The sequence below is a fragment of the Pipistrellus kuhlii genome, unplaced genomic scaffold, assembly GCF_014108245.1.
Source record: "Pipistrellus kuhlii isolate mPipKuh1 unplaced genomic scaffold, mPipKuh1.p scaffold_m20_p_22, whole genome shotgun sequence".
NCBI lineage: Eukaryota > Metazoa > Chordata > Mammalia > Chiroptera > Vespertilionidae > Pipistrellus > Pipistrellus kuhlii.
Genome location: NW_023425521.1, coordinates 9,430,202 through 9,446,650, shown reverse-complemented (window position 1 = coordinate 9,446,650; position 16,449 = coordinate 9,430,202). Strand labels below are relative to the sequence as shown.

Sequence of the window (16,449 nt, the reverse complement as noted above, 5' to 3'; positions counted from 1 at the left end):
GCCCTTCTTTTCATTGGAAAGGTGGATGTCTGTATAGGATAAAAGTTTGGTACTCTCTGCAGTTACAGGCATCCCTGTGGGGTCTTGGAACGTATATCTGGTGGGTAAGTGTGTATGAGTGTGTGGAACTACAGTCTGTGCCCTGAAATGTTTATCAGATACCTCTATGTGTGGGCAAGCCTTTTTTATCTTATTTTTTAAAATTTTTATTTATTTTATTTTTTAATGTCTTTATTGATTAAGGTATCACATATTTGTCCTCAACCCTCCATTCCAATCCTCCCCTCCCCACTCATGCCCCCACCCTCCTATTGTCCTTGACCACTAGTTAGGCTCATATGTGTGCACGTAAGTCCTTTGGTTGATCTCTCCCTTTTATCCCCACCCTCCCTTCGAGGTCCAACAGCCTGACCCATGACTCCTTATCTCTGGGTCTGTTCTTGTTCATCAGTCTATGTTGTTCACCATTTCCCCCAGATGAGTGAGATTATGTCCTACTGGAAATATACTTATAAGAATAAAGAAAGAGACAAGCAGTAATCATTATGCTGAAACGCATGTGAATCAGTCTGTAGTGAAGCTTCTTTCTGGGCCACGTCTTTCGGTGAGCAAATCTTTGTAGAAACTTTATGGACACCATTGCTTATACACGCCTGAGATGTGGTTTTGTCCTCAAAAGACTTATAGTCTATCTGAAAACCAAACTAATTCAAGAGAGAGAAAAATAAAAGTGAACATTAAAGGACTAAACCAGTGCCCGACAGAGCAGGCAGTCAACAGATGTGTGTCCATTAATTGAATGGAAGTGTGAATGAATATACTGAAGACACCGAGGGAGAGGGCAGTGCAGGTGAAAGAGAGAGACCTGTGGGCTGTCTGAGGAGGTGGGACTCCGTGAGGAGAGGGACTCCGTGCTACAGTGCTCCTGGCTCTCCTAAGCAAACCCAGGGCCCCGGTGTGGACGCTGGGACCAGGATGTCTGCGGGGATGTGCCCTGCCCATGGTCCCCAACCGCGCCCTCGGATGGAGGTTCTGCGAGGGAAGGCGCGGTTTTCCACCGCCCCCTCTCCGGCTCCCAGACCAGAAAAGGGCCCCAGGGGAGGAAGCGCAAGTCCACGGCCCGCCCCGTTGCGTCCCACCCACGGCGTCCCCTCCCCTCCCTTCCCCTCCGGCTGCGGGGAAAGCCGCCCGGGGCAAGCCGCTCGGTGTGGGGCGGGCGGAGCGGCGGCGGGCGGACGAGATGCGGGCGCAGCGGCTCTGGGCTGCGGTGCGGGTGCTGGTGCTGGGGGCGCTGGCGGGCGTGGGCGCCGCAGGTGAGTGAGCTCCGGCGCCGGACGCCGCTGCCCGGGGACCGCGCCGGGCGCCCCGGACTCTGCAGCTTCGCAGCGGGGAAGCCCGGCGGCTCCCGGCGTGCGCGGGGCCAGGCTGGGGTCGGCGCAGCCCGGAGCCCCCGGGGGGACCGTCCCGGCCGTGGAGGGCCAGGGTGATGGGCTACGTCGGGGACGGTCCGCCGGACGCGGGAGTCTTTAGCCGGGAGAGGCGCCGCTCCGGGCGGCCTCGGGTGCGCGATGCGCGGAGCCCCGCGGGCAGCCCGGGCCGCGCTCCTCGCAGGTGACCGGCCCGCGGGGCGGGGGCTGCGGCTTCCCGGGCGGTTCCCGCGCGTCGGCGGGTCCGGAGGTTACGGTTTCTCCGAGGAGAGGATGAGCGCGCGGGTTTGCCAGTTACTCGGCATTCATCTTTTTCCTTGTGTTGGACTTCTCCCAAGTTTTACTTTTCTTTTTCTTTCTTTCTTTCTTTCTTTCTTTCTTTCTTTCTTTCTTTCTTTCTTTCTTTCTTTCTTTCTTTCTTTCTTTCTTTCTTTCTTTCTTTCTTTCTTTCTTTCTTTTCTTTCTTTCTTTCCTTTTTTTTCTTTTCTTTTTTTTTTCTTTTTCTTTTTTTTTAAACTTGGTGGTTCCCCGCGGGAGCCATTCGGAGGGATGAAGGCTCTGCCTCCTACAGTTCCCGGGGTGGCAGCGATGGGCAGAACCCGCTGCTCCGGGACAGACCGCGCATCCGAAGTGTCTCCAGTGCAGGCGGGAGCCACGCCAAGGGTCCCTGCCGCTGGCCTGGCTCCCCGGCTTTGTCTCTCCTGCTGCCGCACACACCAAAGGCGGCCAAGGCAGCTGGCATGGGGCGGCATCGGTGCTGGGGAGGTGTGGGGGGTGGGGGGGCCGAGCACAGCGCCGCCTCCGGGTGCTGCCCACGGTTCTGCCAGAGCCCCGCTGACCTTCACAGAGAAAACTCTGGCTCCTATCCTCTGGGTGTTCCTGTGCAGAGGAGTTACAAGTGTTCGTTTATGTGCTTTCAATGAAGGGAGTGGTACTTCTTGTAACAATTTAGATCCTGCAGAAAGTACTGTGTGTGTGTGCTTAAATACTCACCCAAGGTTATTTTTCCCCTCACTGATTTTAGAGAGAGTGGAAGGGAGAGGGAAAGACAGAGAGAAATATCAATGTGAGAGAAACACATTCGATTAACCTCCTGCATAAGCCCCTGACCAGAGCCTGGGCCATTGACCAGAATCAACCTGGGACCCTTTGGTCTGCAGGCCGCCCATCTATCCACTGAGCCCAACTGGCTAGGGTGAAAGTACTTTCTTTTTTTTAAGTAAGATTTATTAATAAGTCCATTTCAAAAGATAACTATTCAAAAATACTTTGATGAGAAAAAATACTCTAATGACTGCCTTCAAGATGTGTGTGTATAACCCTAGCCGGTTTGGCTCAGTGGATAGAGCATCAGCCTGCATTCTGAAGGGTCCCAGGTTAGATTCCTGTCAAGGGCATATGCGGGGGTTGTGGGTTCAGTCCTCAGTAGGGGGCGTGCAGGAGGAAGTCAATCAATGATTCTCTCATCATTGATGTTTCTCTCTCTCTCTCTTCCTCTCTGAAATCAATACAAATATATATATATATATATATATATATATATATATATATATATATATATATATTTTTTTAAGAGAAAGAAGTATGTGTATAAGAGATTATACAGGACAAGGCAACAATATCTTTTTAAAAAATTACATATGATTGACATACACAGTACCTATATCCTATATAATAAAATCCTAATATGCAATTCGACCAAACAGCAGAACAAATGGTCACTATGACACACACTGACCACCGTGGGGCAGGTGCTCAACACAGGAGCTCAGCCGGAAGCCAGGCTCACAGCTGGCGAGCCCAGCGGCGGTGGCAGGAGCCTCTCCTGTCTCTCGGCAGTGCTAAGGACACCTCGGGTTCTGTCGAGGGGAGCAAGCCTAAGCCGGCAATCAGACATCCCCGAGGGGTCCCGGACTGCAAGAGGGCACAGGCCAGGCTGAGGGACCCCTTTTCCCCAGTGCACGAATGTCGTGCACCAGGCCTCTAGTAACATATAAGACTAGATAAGTTTGGAGAAAAGTATACACCCATGACACCATCACCGCATTTGGTGAATGATAATCTTCATAGAAGAGTTACAGATAATACAGAGGGGGCTAAGTTGTTACTGCTGAAGCTTCCCATGTGATGGAAGCACAAACAGGTCAACTGATATCTTCAGTCTGCAATGAGCAGCCTGCTGGCCATGGCACAGAGCTGTGAGTCTCCAGGCTCTGCCCTGGGAGTGCTGAGAGCCGCTGGGAGTGGCTCAGATGCGCCTGCTATTGATGGGGGCAGTGGAGACATACAGAAGGGCAGCTCAGCTGTCTTTTATGGAGAACCTGCTTCTGTGAACTTAAACCATTTTTTCCTTTCTTTTTTTTTCACATCCGCAGCTTTCTGAATTTCTGGATGACTTCTGAGTCTAATCATTATATATTTTTTTAGTTTTAGAAGTAAGGTACCATAAGATAGAGAGAGCCTGGTGTGGTTCTTGGTTCGATGTTAGTGAAGATGAAAAGTGTATATGTTCTTCTGGTGTTTTTCTCTCCGTCCCTCAACCTTAGTATATCTTTTGTTGATCTGGTTTACACATTGTAATGATCCATATAGGATTCCACTGCATTGACATACCTACGTTTGCATTCAATATTCTGTAGGAGATCTGATCGCAGATTTGTTATAATTTGGGTGATTTCAGCAGTGGTGACTGGTTGTGCCGATCTAGTCCCAGACTCCCTCTGAGGCAGGGTAGAATAGTGTTTAAAAGCATGGGCTCTAGAGCCAGACCTTCAAGTAATCAGCCCCCAGTGAAAGCAGATAGGTATTTTATATTTGGGACCCCTCTGCTCTTACTAGTAAACACTATCTGTGGCCAGGTTGCAGGCATCATCAGATCCTGGGGAAGCAGGTGGTGGGGTGAGAATAGGAGAGTTATGTTGGGACACACAGTATTGAAGGAACTCGAAAGAGCTGGGTGTGGGTGGCAAAGAGACGCTCCAGCATAGTTGGGTCTTGTTTGAGGGTAGAATTTGGAACTTAGGTTCAGAAGTGACCTTTTCAGCATCACCCAAGAAGTATTGGGTTTTGTGGCTTCGCCATATGTAGGTCTTTATTCTAATTTGGGACCCCATGGGTAAGTTTTATTTGCTATCATCGTCTAAACTTATTGGTTCTGAGCTGGGGTGCTGATTTCTCCTTCTGATCTTGTATCTTGGAAACTCTACAACGGAGCCCTGTGCAGCAATTCTCAGGGCCCGGATAGACATGGGAGGAAAGCTTGTTGGCTGCTGAAAGGGACAGCTATGCTTAAAGCCAGTCAGATATGGGTTTAATTCTTGATTTCAACTCTTGTTGGCTGTGTGACCTTGGACAAGTCAAGGACTCAAGAGATTAAGTCCTCAGTTTCCTCATCTGTAAACTGGAGAAAATAATACTTCTATGATTGTGCCAATTAAATGAGAAAAGGCACAAAATAAGCATTTAATAAACGGCAGCTACTGTTGTCATTGTTCTTGCTATCCATGCTATCTACTGTGTACTGGAGGCAAGAGCTGTCACAGCTTCATGAGTGTGTGCAATCCAAGCTCCCAGAATGAGGTCGATGGGGTCCTCCCCCCACGCTTATGGAGCAAGGGATCCCTTTTGATTTCAACCCATTCGCTGTTGGTGGCTTGACATATCTCAGCCATTCCGTCCCAACAAGAACCCGCCGAAGAGGCTAAGAAAGAGAGAGGCTTATTCATTTGCTTTGTCCATGAGAAAACCTTAAATTCTGTCTCTGGGTAAAGAGGAAAGGAAAGGTTTTCCATGAGATTTCAGGTTCCATGAGGAGAAGGACATGTCTATTTGGTCAACATTTTTTTTTGGTCCAATGCCTGGCACTTAGGCAGCAACATAAATACCCATGGAATGCTAGGAAAAGGCATCTAGTGATGTGCCTCACTTTCAGAAACTCAATATTCGCGTATCTGCATTCGTTCACAGAAGACCCTCAAGTGCTCCATCTGGACATTCGTCGAATACAGCCAAGACCATGAATTCTTTGCACATTTGAACCTTTGCACTCTTGCACCATTTAGACCTCTGACCTGAGGGTGCTGGAAAGTCAGGGGACCCTCTGAGAAGCGTCTGTTTCTCCCCCCAACCCCCACCTTCCTGGAGGAGACACATAAGACGATGCCACTTTTCTTTATCTTTCTCAAAATTGTGAGTGTGAGTGACAGAGGTCTCCTGGGGACAACATAAGAGAAGGGGAGGGGAGTCTGGACATGACTTTGGAATTTCCTAATAGAAATTCCTCCTCTGCCACTCCCCATCCCGCTCGGGATCTCTGGTTATCATCCTCCCCAGCCCGAAGCATCCTCCGGCCCTCGCTGGCAGGAATAGTGAGAAAGCATGGCCACAGGAACCACAGCTCATGAATCAGCAGACAGATAATTAACTGGGGGAATGACGGAGCAGCTTTAGGGATAAACCACTGGACTTGACCCAGCCCCCTCTGCTGCCCACAGAGCTGGCCTGCTGCTTTACCCCTTTGCCCCTTCTCTGAACCCTGACCCTTCCTGAGCGGGAAGATCAGGTCACAAATGGACATGCAGGTGGGAGCAGGGAAATCACACTGCCTATTCTCCTGGTGTAAAACGTCAGTATTTGTTTAAATGTGCAACTCTCCATGCACACAGCATCTCCAGGAACACTCATTTGTAAAATTTGAGTTTATTAAGGAATAATTTACATATATTAAAATTTATTGTTTTTAAGGTATAGCGTTCTATGAATTTTGACAAATGCACATTTAGGTAACCATCAGCATAATCGAGATATAGAATATTTCCATCACTCTAAACCAGTGATTTTCAACCTTTTTTTTTATCTCATGGCACATATAAACTAATTATTAAAATTCTGCACCACACACAAAAAAAGTTATGTTTTTTACCAACCTGAGGGGAAAAAAAAAGGAATACATATTGACTCATTCACACTGAACAGCTGTTGTGTTGGTGGTTGTCATTTTTTTATACCTGAGGATATAAGTCAGTGCTCCTGACTAAGTAGTCAGGTATGGCATGTTTTAACAATTCTTGCGGCCCACCAGTGTATCTGCCACAACACACCGGTTGAAAATTGCTGCCCTAAACTGTTCCCTTGAGTCCATTTGTCATCAGTTCTCTTTCCCCATCTTTAGTTCCTGGCAACCACTGATCTGTTTCCTGTCCTTATTAATCCTGCTATTTGCAATATATATATATATATATCTTTATATATGCCTAAGCAACCATTATGACTCGCTGGTAGCTATGAGGGGCACTGACCACCAGGGTGGCAGACATTCAATGCAGGAGCTGCCCCTGGTGGTCCCACAGCCAACCTCCCACGGTCCCTCCCCACAGCTGGCTGGCCAACCTCCTGCAGTCCCTCCCCCCAGCCAGCCAACCTCCATGGTCCTTTCCCCTGGCCTGCTGGGCATCCCTGATTGGGACTGGGCAAGATGGCCCCAATCACTGTCTGAGGGACCCCACCCATGCACAAATTCATGCACCCGGCCTCTAGCATCATATAAATGAAATCATACAGTATGTAGCCTTCCAAGTCTGGCTTCCTCGCTTACTAGTAGTGTGATACATTTGAGTTTTCTTGGTTGGTGTTGCATGTATCAGAATGCTAAGAGTTTATCTGAGGCTACTTCATTTTCCTCAGGTGTTAAGATGGTTACCCTGAAAGCAGGAGATTATATCCATCAAACCTGGATCCAATTTCCGATTTTTTAATTTTCTAATTGGGTAGATGCGTTTGGGCCATGTAGATTAAGCCATTAGATTTCCCAAGTGCTAAGTAGTAATTTCTTCAGGATATTGGAGAGAGTTTTGCAGCAACCAGCACTTTTATTATTCTTGGTCCTAAAAGCATTGGATAGTTTATGGCCAAATATGGTATGTCACAATCCTAGGATCCAGAAACTGTTAAGGTAAGCCTGGGGATATTCTATATTTAAAAAAAAATTTTTTTTTTTGGTAGCATCTTTGAAAAATATTCCACTGTAAGTCTTCCTTTCTGCTTTCTGTCATGTTTCCACAAAAAGACTACTTTCCCTCCCTCTCAGCGTTTCTTAGTTCAGTTAGTAAAGATATTCGAACATTCAAGGAGAGAGTGAGATGTCCTCATTATAAGAAAGTCAAACATTGGAGAGTAAAATGGCTGCTTCCCATCTAATTCTATTCTCCCATAATGTCCACTATTGATAAGATGAGGTGTTCAATTCAGATCTTTCCCTCTTGCACATATAATTCTCATGTGTATGTGTATTCCTTCATCTAAACTTGTGATACTTTTTTTTTTAACTTACAAAAGCTACTTCCTTTCATATAGAAAAAAATAACACTTCCATGTGAAAAGAACTGTGGGTCTGGAATTGAGAAATGCGTATTTGATTTGTGGCTCGGCAGGCTTTTTCATCATTTTGCTGTGTGACTTTGAACAAATCATCTTATCTCTGGGCCTCAGTCTTTTTTTTTTTTTTTTTTTTTTTTTTAATCTTATTGATTTTTTACAGAGAGGAAGAGAGAGGGATAGAGAGGGATAGAGGGATAGAAACATCGATGAGAGAGAATCATCGATCAGCTGCCTCTTGCACACCCCCTACTGGGGATGTGCCCGCAACCAAGGTACATGCCTTTGATCGGAATCGAACCCGGGACCTTTCAGTCCGCAGACCGACGCTCTATCCACTGAGCCAAACCGGTTTTGACTGGGCCTCAGTCTTTTTGTGTCTCAGGAGCTGAAAAGTTGGCAAAGGAGATGAAGGGAGAGACTTTGGTTTGCTCTTGCCCTTCCCCACCATTAGCTGGAGAAGTTTTCCCTTTAATTGATTAATAATGTGGAATTCCATGTAAGAATTTTTGGAGGGAAAGAAGGAAGGTCTGCAGCTAAAAACATGCTTGAAAAACTTCATTCTAAAAGAGAGCCCCAGATGTTTAGCAAAAGGCACATTTAGTAGCTATAAAAGTTCATGTGCTCAACTCTAATCCTCTTTGCTAGTGGAAGTCTTGAGTATATATAGTTATTTATCATTAATGTTATTTCTCAAACAGGATTGTCCATAATAGGATCATTGTCACTTAATATATACACCAGGCATATTTTTATATCAGTTTATGGCTTGCCATTATTTATCCCAAGAACTATAATTCTAGCCAGAAGGCATACCATTCGTTATATGGATATATCTGAATTTTTTAAAAAACCAATTCCCTGTTGGTAGAGACTGAGATCATTCCCAATTATCTACTACAACAAGTAAAACTGCAGGAGATATTCTTGTGCATTATTATGCCTTTTTGTTCATGTTTCTATAGGCTGATTTTTAAAAATAAAATCAATATATTTTATTGAATTTTTACAGAGAGCTAGAGAGAGGGAGAGAGAGCTAGAAACATTGATGAGAGAGAAACATCAATTAGCTGTCTTCTGCACACCCCCTGTTGGGGATGTGCCCATAACCAAGGTACATGCCCTTGACTGGAATCGAACCTGGGACCCTTCAGTCTTCAGGCCAGTGCTCTATCCACTGAGCCAAACCAGTTAGGGCGGCTGATTTTCTTTTTTAACTAAAGCTGTTGGATCAAAGGACATGAATATTTTAGATTTTAATAGGTTCTGCCAAATTGTCCTCTCAATTTGCCTTCCTATCAAGACAGATTGGCAGCGAGGACTGGTGACAGCACCGTTATCTGCTGTCCATACCCACAGATATGAGCTGGAGGAGAAAAAGTAGCAGAACCCGACAGCTGATTGCCAAGGTCACCAACAGGGCACTGCTGGGCTGGGTCTCAAATAGAGCTTGGTACAGGCTTGCCTTTTCTCTGTGCTGAGTGAATCAGATGGGAGGTGGGGCCTGTACTGATAAAATTTTCCAGAATTTGAGATGCAACATTTGAATCAAATATCAGAGTTAGACCCCTGAGCATATGGAGAAAAGATAACCCTCATACAGATTTGTGCAACCATTATGGGAAACAGTGTGGAGGTTCCTAAAAAAATTAAAAATGGAACGACCCAATGACCCAGTGATTCTACTTCTTGGGTATATATCCAAATAAACCCAAAACTCAAATTTGAAAGAATATATGCACCCCTATGTTCATTGCAGCATTATTACAATAGCTAAGCTATGTAAGAAAACCAAGTGCCTACCAACAGACCAGTGAATAAGGAAGATGTGGTACATATATACAATGGAATATTACTAGACCATAAAAAGAACAAAATCTTACCATTTGCAACAGCCTGGATGGACCTAGTGGGTATTATGCTAAGTGAAATAAGTGAGTCAGAGAAAGACAAATACCATGATTTCACTTATTTGTGGAACCCAAAGAACAATATAAGTGAATAAACAAAACAGAAACAGACTCATAGATACAGAGGACAGACTGATGATTGTCAGACACAGGGAGGATTGGGGGACTGGATGAAAAAGGTGAAGGTATTGAGAAGTACAGATTGGGAGTTGCAAAATAGTCATGGGGATGAAACGTACAGCAAAGGGAATATAGTCAATAATTGTAATAACTTTATATGATGTCAGTTGGGTACTGGGAATACCAGGGGACCACTTTGTAAAGTATATGATTGTCTAACCACTATTGCTACCCACCTGAAACTAATACAAAATAATATTGAATGTAAACTGTAATTGGAAAAAAGAAAGAAAAACTACAATCGCTAAGCCAGTAGGAAGAAATGGACACATGTGCATTGTTTGAGGGGCCTTGGGCCCTGGGAGGCTAGACCTTATAGATTCCTAGTCACCCTGTTGATGCTTTCTGGATGGGAAATAAACTTAAAGAGCTGGCAGCACCTTGAAGATCATGAGAAAAAGTAGCAGAACTTGTTCAATTGAATTTATTTTACCGAGAGGCAAAAAGGGAGGCCCCTGCCCTAGCTGATTTGGCTAGGTGAGTAGAGCATTGGACTGTGGAATGAAGGGTCCCTGGTTCGATTCCAGCCAAGGGCACATGCTTGGGTAGCGAGCTGGATCCCCAGTGTGGAGCGTGCAGGAGGCAGACAATCAATGATTCTCTCTCATCATTGATGCTTCTCTCCCAAATCATTTAAAACATTATATATATATATATATATATATATATATATATATATATATATATATATACACACACACACACACACACACACACACACACACATATATACTTTTTTTTAAAGGGAGGCCCTGAGGGTGAAGTGACAATTAATTCAGTGGCATTGGTGTGGTCTATCTCTGGGGACTCCTGTCTTCTGACTAGTGATTTCTCCCCTAAATCCTATTACAGACAAAGCACTTTTCTTTTGTCTGACCCTGAGATGGAGGGCAGTGGATGAGCAGGAAGTGATTATTATAAAGGCAAGGAGGAAAGAAACCAACACTTACTGAGCATCCACTTTATGTTATCTCATTTAAACCTAACAACTCATGGCAGAAGTATTCTGCCCATATTAGGGAGCATGGGGGAAAGGCAGCAGATGCTTAGGGTCTCCAGTGCATTGCTGATATGGTGGGTTAGACTTGTTAAAGTCCAAAGTCCAGGGGACAGTGATAAGTTCTTGAATAGGGATGTGGCCAAGAATCTGAGCCCCTGGACTAGAGAGAGCGTGAAGGGGTGTGCCTGAGGTCACACAGCTTTTCATGGCAAAAGCGGCTTTAGGTCTGTCCTGCTTGCCGGTCTGCATGCTTTCCACATATTCCCACTGTCCCATGATAACAGTGTTCATTGCTTTACAACCCCTGCCCTTATGGTATTTCCCAGAGGCTGGATGTTAATTTAAATCACAGCCATCCAGAAGACAGGATGCTATCTGGGGGTGGGGTTCATGGAGTGTTAAGGACGATAACCAGACATGACCTGGCTTTACATGGACAGGGTCTACTGGCTAAAGGGTCAGTGAAAAGGTATAACCAGTGGATCAAAACATTTGAAATTTGTCCAAAGGGAGCAAAATCCTTCCCATCTTTCCATCATGCCCCACAAGCCATTCATCAGCAAGTCCCCAGAATATATTTGAGATCTGACCACACTATCGACATCACTACCATTCCAATCCAAACCCCTGCTGGATTATTGTAACAGCTTCCCCATGGTCTCTTTCTGTTCTTGCTCCCTCTCAGTAGCCAGGATGATTGTTTTCTGCTCAAATTCCTCCAGTGGCTTCCCACCACATGGAGCATGAAAGCTGCACTCCCCACTACAGCAATAGTTTCCTGACTGCTTCTCCAACTACCTCTCTGCCTCTCTCCTCCTCCCTCTTTCCTTCTACTATTTCTTTTTGATGTATTCTTATTGGTTTCAGAGAGGAAGGGAGAGGGAGAGAGAGAGAGAGAGAAACATCAATGATGAGAGAGAATCATTGATTGGCTGCATCCTGCACAACCCATACTGGGGATGGAGCCTGCAACCGGGCATGTGCTCTGGCCGGGAATTGAACCCTGACCTCCTGGTTCATAGGTCGATGCTCAACAAATAAGCCATACCAGCCAGGCCCTACTACTTCTTTAAGAAGCTGAAGTCCATCTAGCTCTTGTCATAGTTCTTTTTCTGTAATGCTCATCCCCTAGATCAGTGGTCAACAAACTGCAGCTCTTGAGCCACATGTGGCTCCCAAGCCACGGTTTGCCACTCTGTTGACTAATGAGTTTGCCGACCACTGCCCTAGATTGTTCCATGGCTTCTTCCTTCAGTATATCATCTTGAGATGTTAACTCAGAGAGGCCTTTCCTGACCACATTTTCTGAAGGAGGCTTCCTCCTTTCAATGTCACTATTCCTCTATCTGGCCTTATTTTCTAAAGCATTTACCACTGTTTGAAATTGTACTTGTAGTTGTATATGTTTTTTGTTTTCATCTTCCTCACTAAAGTTTACAAGAGTAGGAAGTTTGTTTAGTTCATCAACGTATTTTCAATGCCTAGGAGTGTACTGGGCACAGTTAGATGCTCAATAAAAAATTTGTTGAGTAAACAAATGAATGAATGAATGAATGAATGAATGAAGAGTGCTGCCTCCATGACATATATGAGAAGAAAGGTGCAAAAACTAACCACTTTTCCATTGTCCATAGGTGGGTTCACCATAGCAAAGTTCTCATTCCAGGCTGGCTTTTCTCAATTATGCAGAGTATTGCAGGGCAGTGTTCCTCAAAAGCATGTCACATTTGCTATGGAAATGCAAATCCATTTGGCATTAGGTTCTTGGGGCTGCCAAAACTGGGTGGCTTACGACGACAGAAATATATCCTCTCTGGAATTTGGAAATCTGAAATCAAGGTGTCAGCAAGGCCCTTGAGACTCCGGAGAGAATCCTTCCTCGCATCTTCCTGTCTCTGGTGGAGGCTGGCAGTCTTTGAGTTCCTTGCCTTCCAGTCGCAACACTCCAGTCTCTGCCTCTGCCATCACGTGGCCTTCACTTTTTCTGCCTCTCTCTTCAGGTGGTGTTTTCCTTTTATAAGGACATCAGTCCTGTTGGATTAGGGCCTTCCCCAATGATTTCACCTTGGTTACATCTCCAAGGACCTTATTTCCAAAAAATGTCACAATCGTAGGTACTTTCACATATCTTTTTGGGGGACACAGTTCAACCCATAACATATTTTAATATCGGTGAAGGCAAATTATACAAATGCCTTCTAATGTTGAAGACCATATTGAATTGGCTCTGATATACTTAAAAAAGACATTTAAAATCTCTAAAATTGGGACATCCTTCATGGTATAATAGTTTGGATTTCCTACTGCTTTGAGCGATGTTTCCTGGAGCTTTCTGCTCAGAGCACGGAGGTCTGTGTTACCTGGAACTCCCCCTGCCTGTCTCCTTCTCCTTCCTTGTGTTACTGAGCTGCCATTGAATGAAAGAACCAAAATAAAGTAATCTTTCGTAGCAAATTGCTCTAGAGAAGCCACTTGTACACCCATAGGGCAGTTCGCATGAGATGTTTTGTTTTTGGATGACTCACCCAGCCAGGTGACTGCCCTGGAAGATCAGGCACTGCCTGAGTCACCCTGTGTCCCCATGGACCTAATCAGTGATGAGCCAAAAGTCAGTGGCAGGGCTGGGGACCCAGGCCAGAACTCTCCGGCAGACAGTAAGAGAGATATCCCTAGTGTTTACAGTACGAATCATCCTCCCTCCCCACTAACACGTCTCCCTCTGGCAGCCCTCTCCTCAAGTCCCTTGGCCCCACGAGGGTGGCCCGTCTCTGCATTCTGACATCCTGTCTGTCTCATTGGACAGCGTGTCCTCAAAATAGCTCTCATTGACGCAATATGACTTCCACTGGTTCCCACTCCCTTCCTTGTTTTTCTTTTTTTCTCCCTTTTTTTCTCACCCTTTGTCTCTTCTCTAGTTCTGTGAATGGTGCTGAGGTGCCAAACCATAGTTTTCTACTACTTTCCAGGCAAGCTTCTTGGCTGCCCAGGGTCTATTGTTTCTAACTGGCCTGCTCTGCTTGGCCATCCCTCCTAGCTTGGATTTTTGAACACCCAACATTCCTAACTCCATTTAGAAGCCAGATCTGAGGAGTGATCATTGTCTTCTAGCCTGAGGCTTTCTGGCTCCATGCCTTCACTACCCCAGTGTTCAGGGTGTCCTGTAGAACTGTCTTTAGGAGGGGAAAAAAGAAAGTAAAACCTTCACCAGCCTGAAACAGCTCAGGCCACAGGATAAAACAGCAACAACAAAAACAATAGCGTCTAGTTGGTGTGACTCAGTGGTTGAGCGTCGACCTATGAACCAGGAGGTCATGGTTCAATTCCCAGTCAGGGTGGTGTGTAGAGGCAGCCGATCAATAGGTCTCTCTCCTCATTGATGTTTCTATCCCTCCATTCCTTCCTCTCTGAAATAAAAAATATATATATATATATATATATATATATATATATATATATTAAAAAACGATAGCAACTGTGAAAGCATTTGTTGAGTGCTTTCTCTGTGCCAGCCATTGTGCTCAGAGTTTGACAGAGATGGGTTCATTGAACCTTTTGATCAGCCTGTGAGGACCAGGGCCAGTACCCCTTGTTTCCCTGCTCTGGCTAACCTGTTAGAGAGGAAAGGGGTGGAAGGAGTTGTTTGTTTTTGGTGATGACAGAGTTCTGATGAAGATCCCCTCTTCTCCAGCGGGGCTGAGTCTGGGCCCCTGAGGCCGAACAGGAACACGGGCCTTATGAATGACTGGAAACAGAGGCCCAAACTCCTTCCACATGTTCAGGAGGGAGGGGCGGCTTCAGAACAGCAGCTCATTGAATCAACATGGCTCAGGCACAGAGAGTCTGATGAGTCAATCACTCTCAGCCACTGCATTCCAGGAACTCGCCCTTGATGGCAGGCCTTGTTGGGGGGTATTGGGGGTGGTTGTTATTGGTTCCCATGAAATCAACCTGTGATTCATTAAAAAGAGATATAAAAGGGGAACTGGGCAGCCATCACTCCCAAGACATAACTTCCTAAAGAACAAATCCCAGGAGCACTTCACCCATGCACAAGGAGGGGTCTCGCTGTTATTTATTTCACATCTGAGGAAGCTTTCCATTGTGGCTGCAAGTCAAAGGCTTATAGGGACGCGCTAAGTTGAGAATGAATAGGTAGATGTATAGACTGGGAAAAAATTTTTCAAAAGTAAGTTGACAGTGTACTCCACCGTCACGTCCTTTTAACTCTTCACGTGGTCTCCTTTCCCCAGTGAAAACCGATGGCATTTATGTCCAGAATTACCCTTCTGGATGCTAATCCCATTGCAAACTTCAAAACGGGAAGCAGATTCCTAAAATAGTCCAGGCTATGCTCCTCTCAGAACTCTTCCAATAAGCCGGGGCTGGGTTCACATCTGGCTGGAGAAAGAGCAATTGTGACTCAAGATTGGGTAAGGTTCTGCAAGGCAATAAACCCTAACCTTTGGGGATCCCCTTCCCTACCAGACAGAAATCATTTGCTTTGCTGCTGGGTAAGAATCATATCCCTTGTTCTCATCGAGAATCATTTCCATTGTTATTCATTTTCTATAAGTGAACCTCTACTCTTAAAGAGTTGCATTCTAATTGATCGAAATCAAATAAAGGTAGAAAGTCAGATAATCCCTAAGCATAACCCTAACCCTAGGTGTATCTATTAGTCAACACCCTGACTTATATTGGAAGGGCACCCAGTAAACCCTTTACCTATTTCCAAATTTTGGATAATTTTTCTTAACACTTCTCTCTCTCTCTCTCTCTCTCTCTCTCTCTCTCTCTCTCTGTGTGTGTGTATAAAATAGTGTGACTGAGACATTCAGCTTAATGAGAAGTTTTGGAGATAATAGGAAAACATCCCAACTGTCAAAATGGTTTCTCTTCAAGAGATTTGCTAGTCTCACCAGCTCGGGGCAAAGAGGCCACGTTAGCAAACTGGATAAAGGAACAGTCAGGAGAACTGGGGAAAAATGCGTTTTTCTCATTTGCTCCTTATATTGGAAAAGGGCGTTCCTGGGGCCCTGGAGGGTTCACCTGAGCTAGGGAAGGCAAGGAGGATGGCTGCTTTCTGTCTAAGGAAAAGCCCCAGGTTTTCTTCCAGGCTGTGCTTCTCACAGCTATTTTGGGGTCTCTGTCCCTGCTCCTCCCTCACCCTGCTTTTCCTCCGTCCTTCAACAGTATGAAGATTGTTGACATTCTTCCTTACCTCAGTGAATTCTTGTACACATCCTGTGAGACAGATATTATCACTTAATAGAGGTTTTTGAGTTGCCCAAAGTCATGACACAGCTAGTTAGAAGAGCATTCAGAATTCAGGTACAGGCTTTTCAACTCCAAAATGCCATGTTCTTTCAGCTTGTATCAGTCAGCTTTTTCTAACATTTCTGCAGTTCTCCCCGAAGTGTTCTATGCTTGAATTCAAAGATACATGTTTTGGGAAGTTTGATAAGATTCCAGACTTTTTTCTTTTTCCCGGTCGGCCGATGGGGTCTTGTCATGGCCAGCCCAGCCCAGCCCCCCAATATTTAGGTTGCATGTTAATGTT

General features: G+C 45.3%; 1 protein-coding gene across 3 annotated transcripts in view; it reads left to right on the top strand.

Moving 5' to 3' along the window:
* The first annotated feature begins 991 nt into the window (after positions 1-991).
* Positions 992-16,449, top strand: part of ITGB3 (integrin subunit beta 3) — a 50,570-nt gene continuing 35,112 nt past the window's right edge. For 2 of the 3 annotated variants that reach the window (XM_045586342.1, XM_045586343.1), the window contains exon 1: positions 992-1,313. In XM_045586342.1, coding sequence (XP_045442298.1) covers positions 1,024-1,313 — 290 coding nt within the window. In that variant the 5' untranslated portion in view covers positions 992-1,023. The remainder of the gene's footprint in view (positions 1,314-16,449) is intronic. The other variant, XM_036451105.2, reaches the window with a different exon arrangement.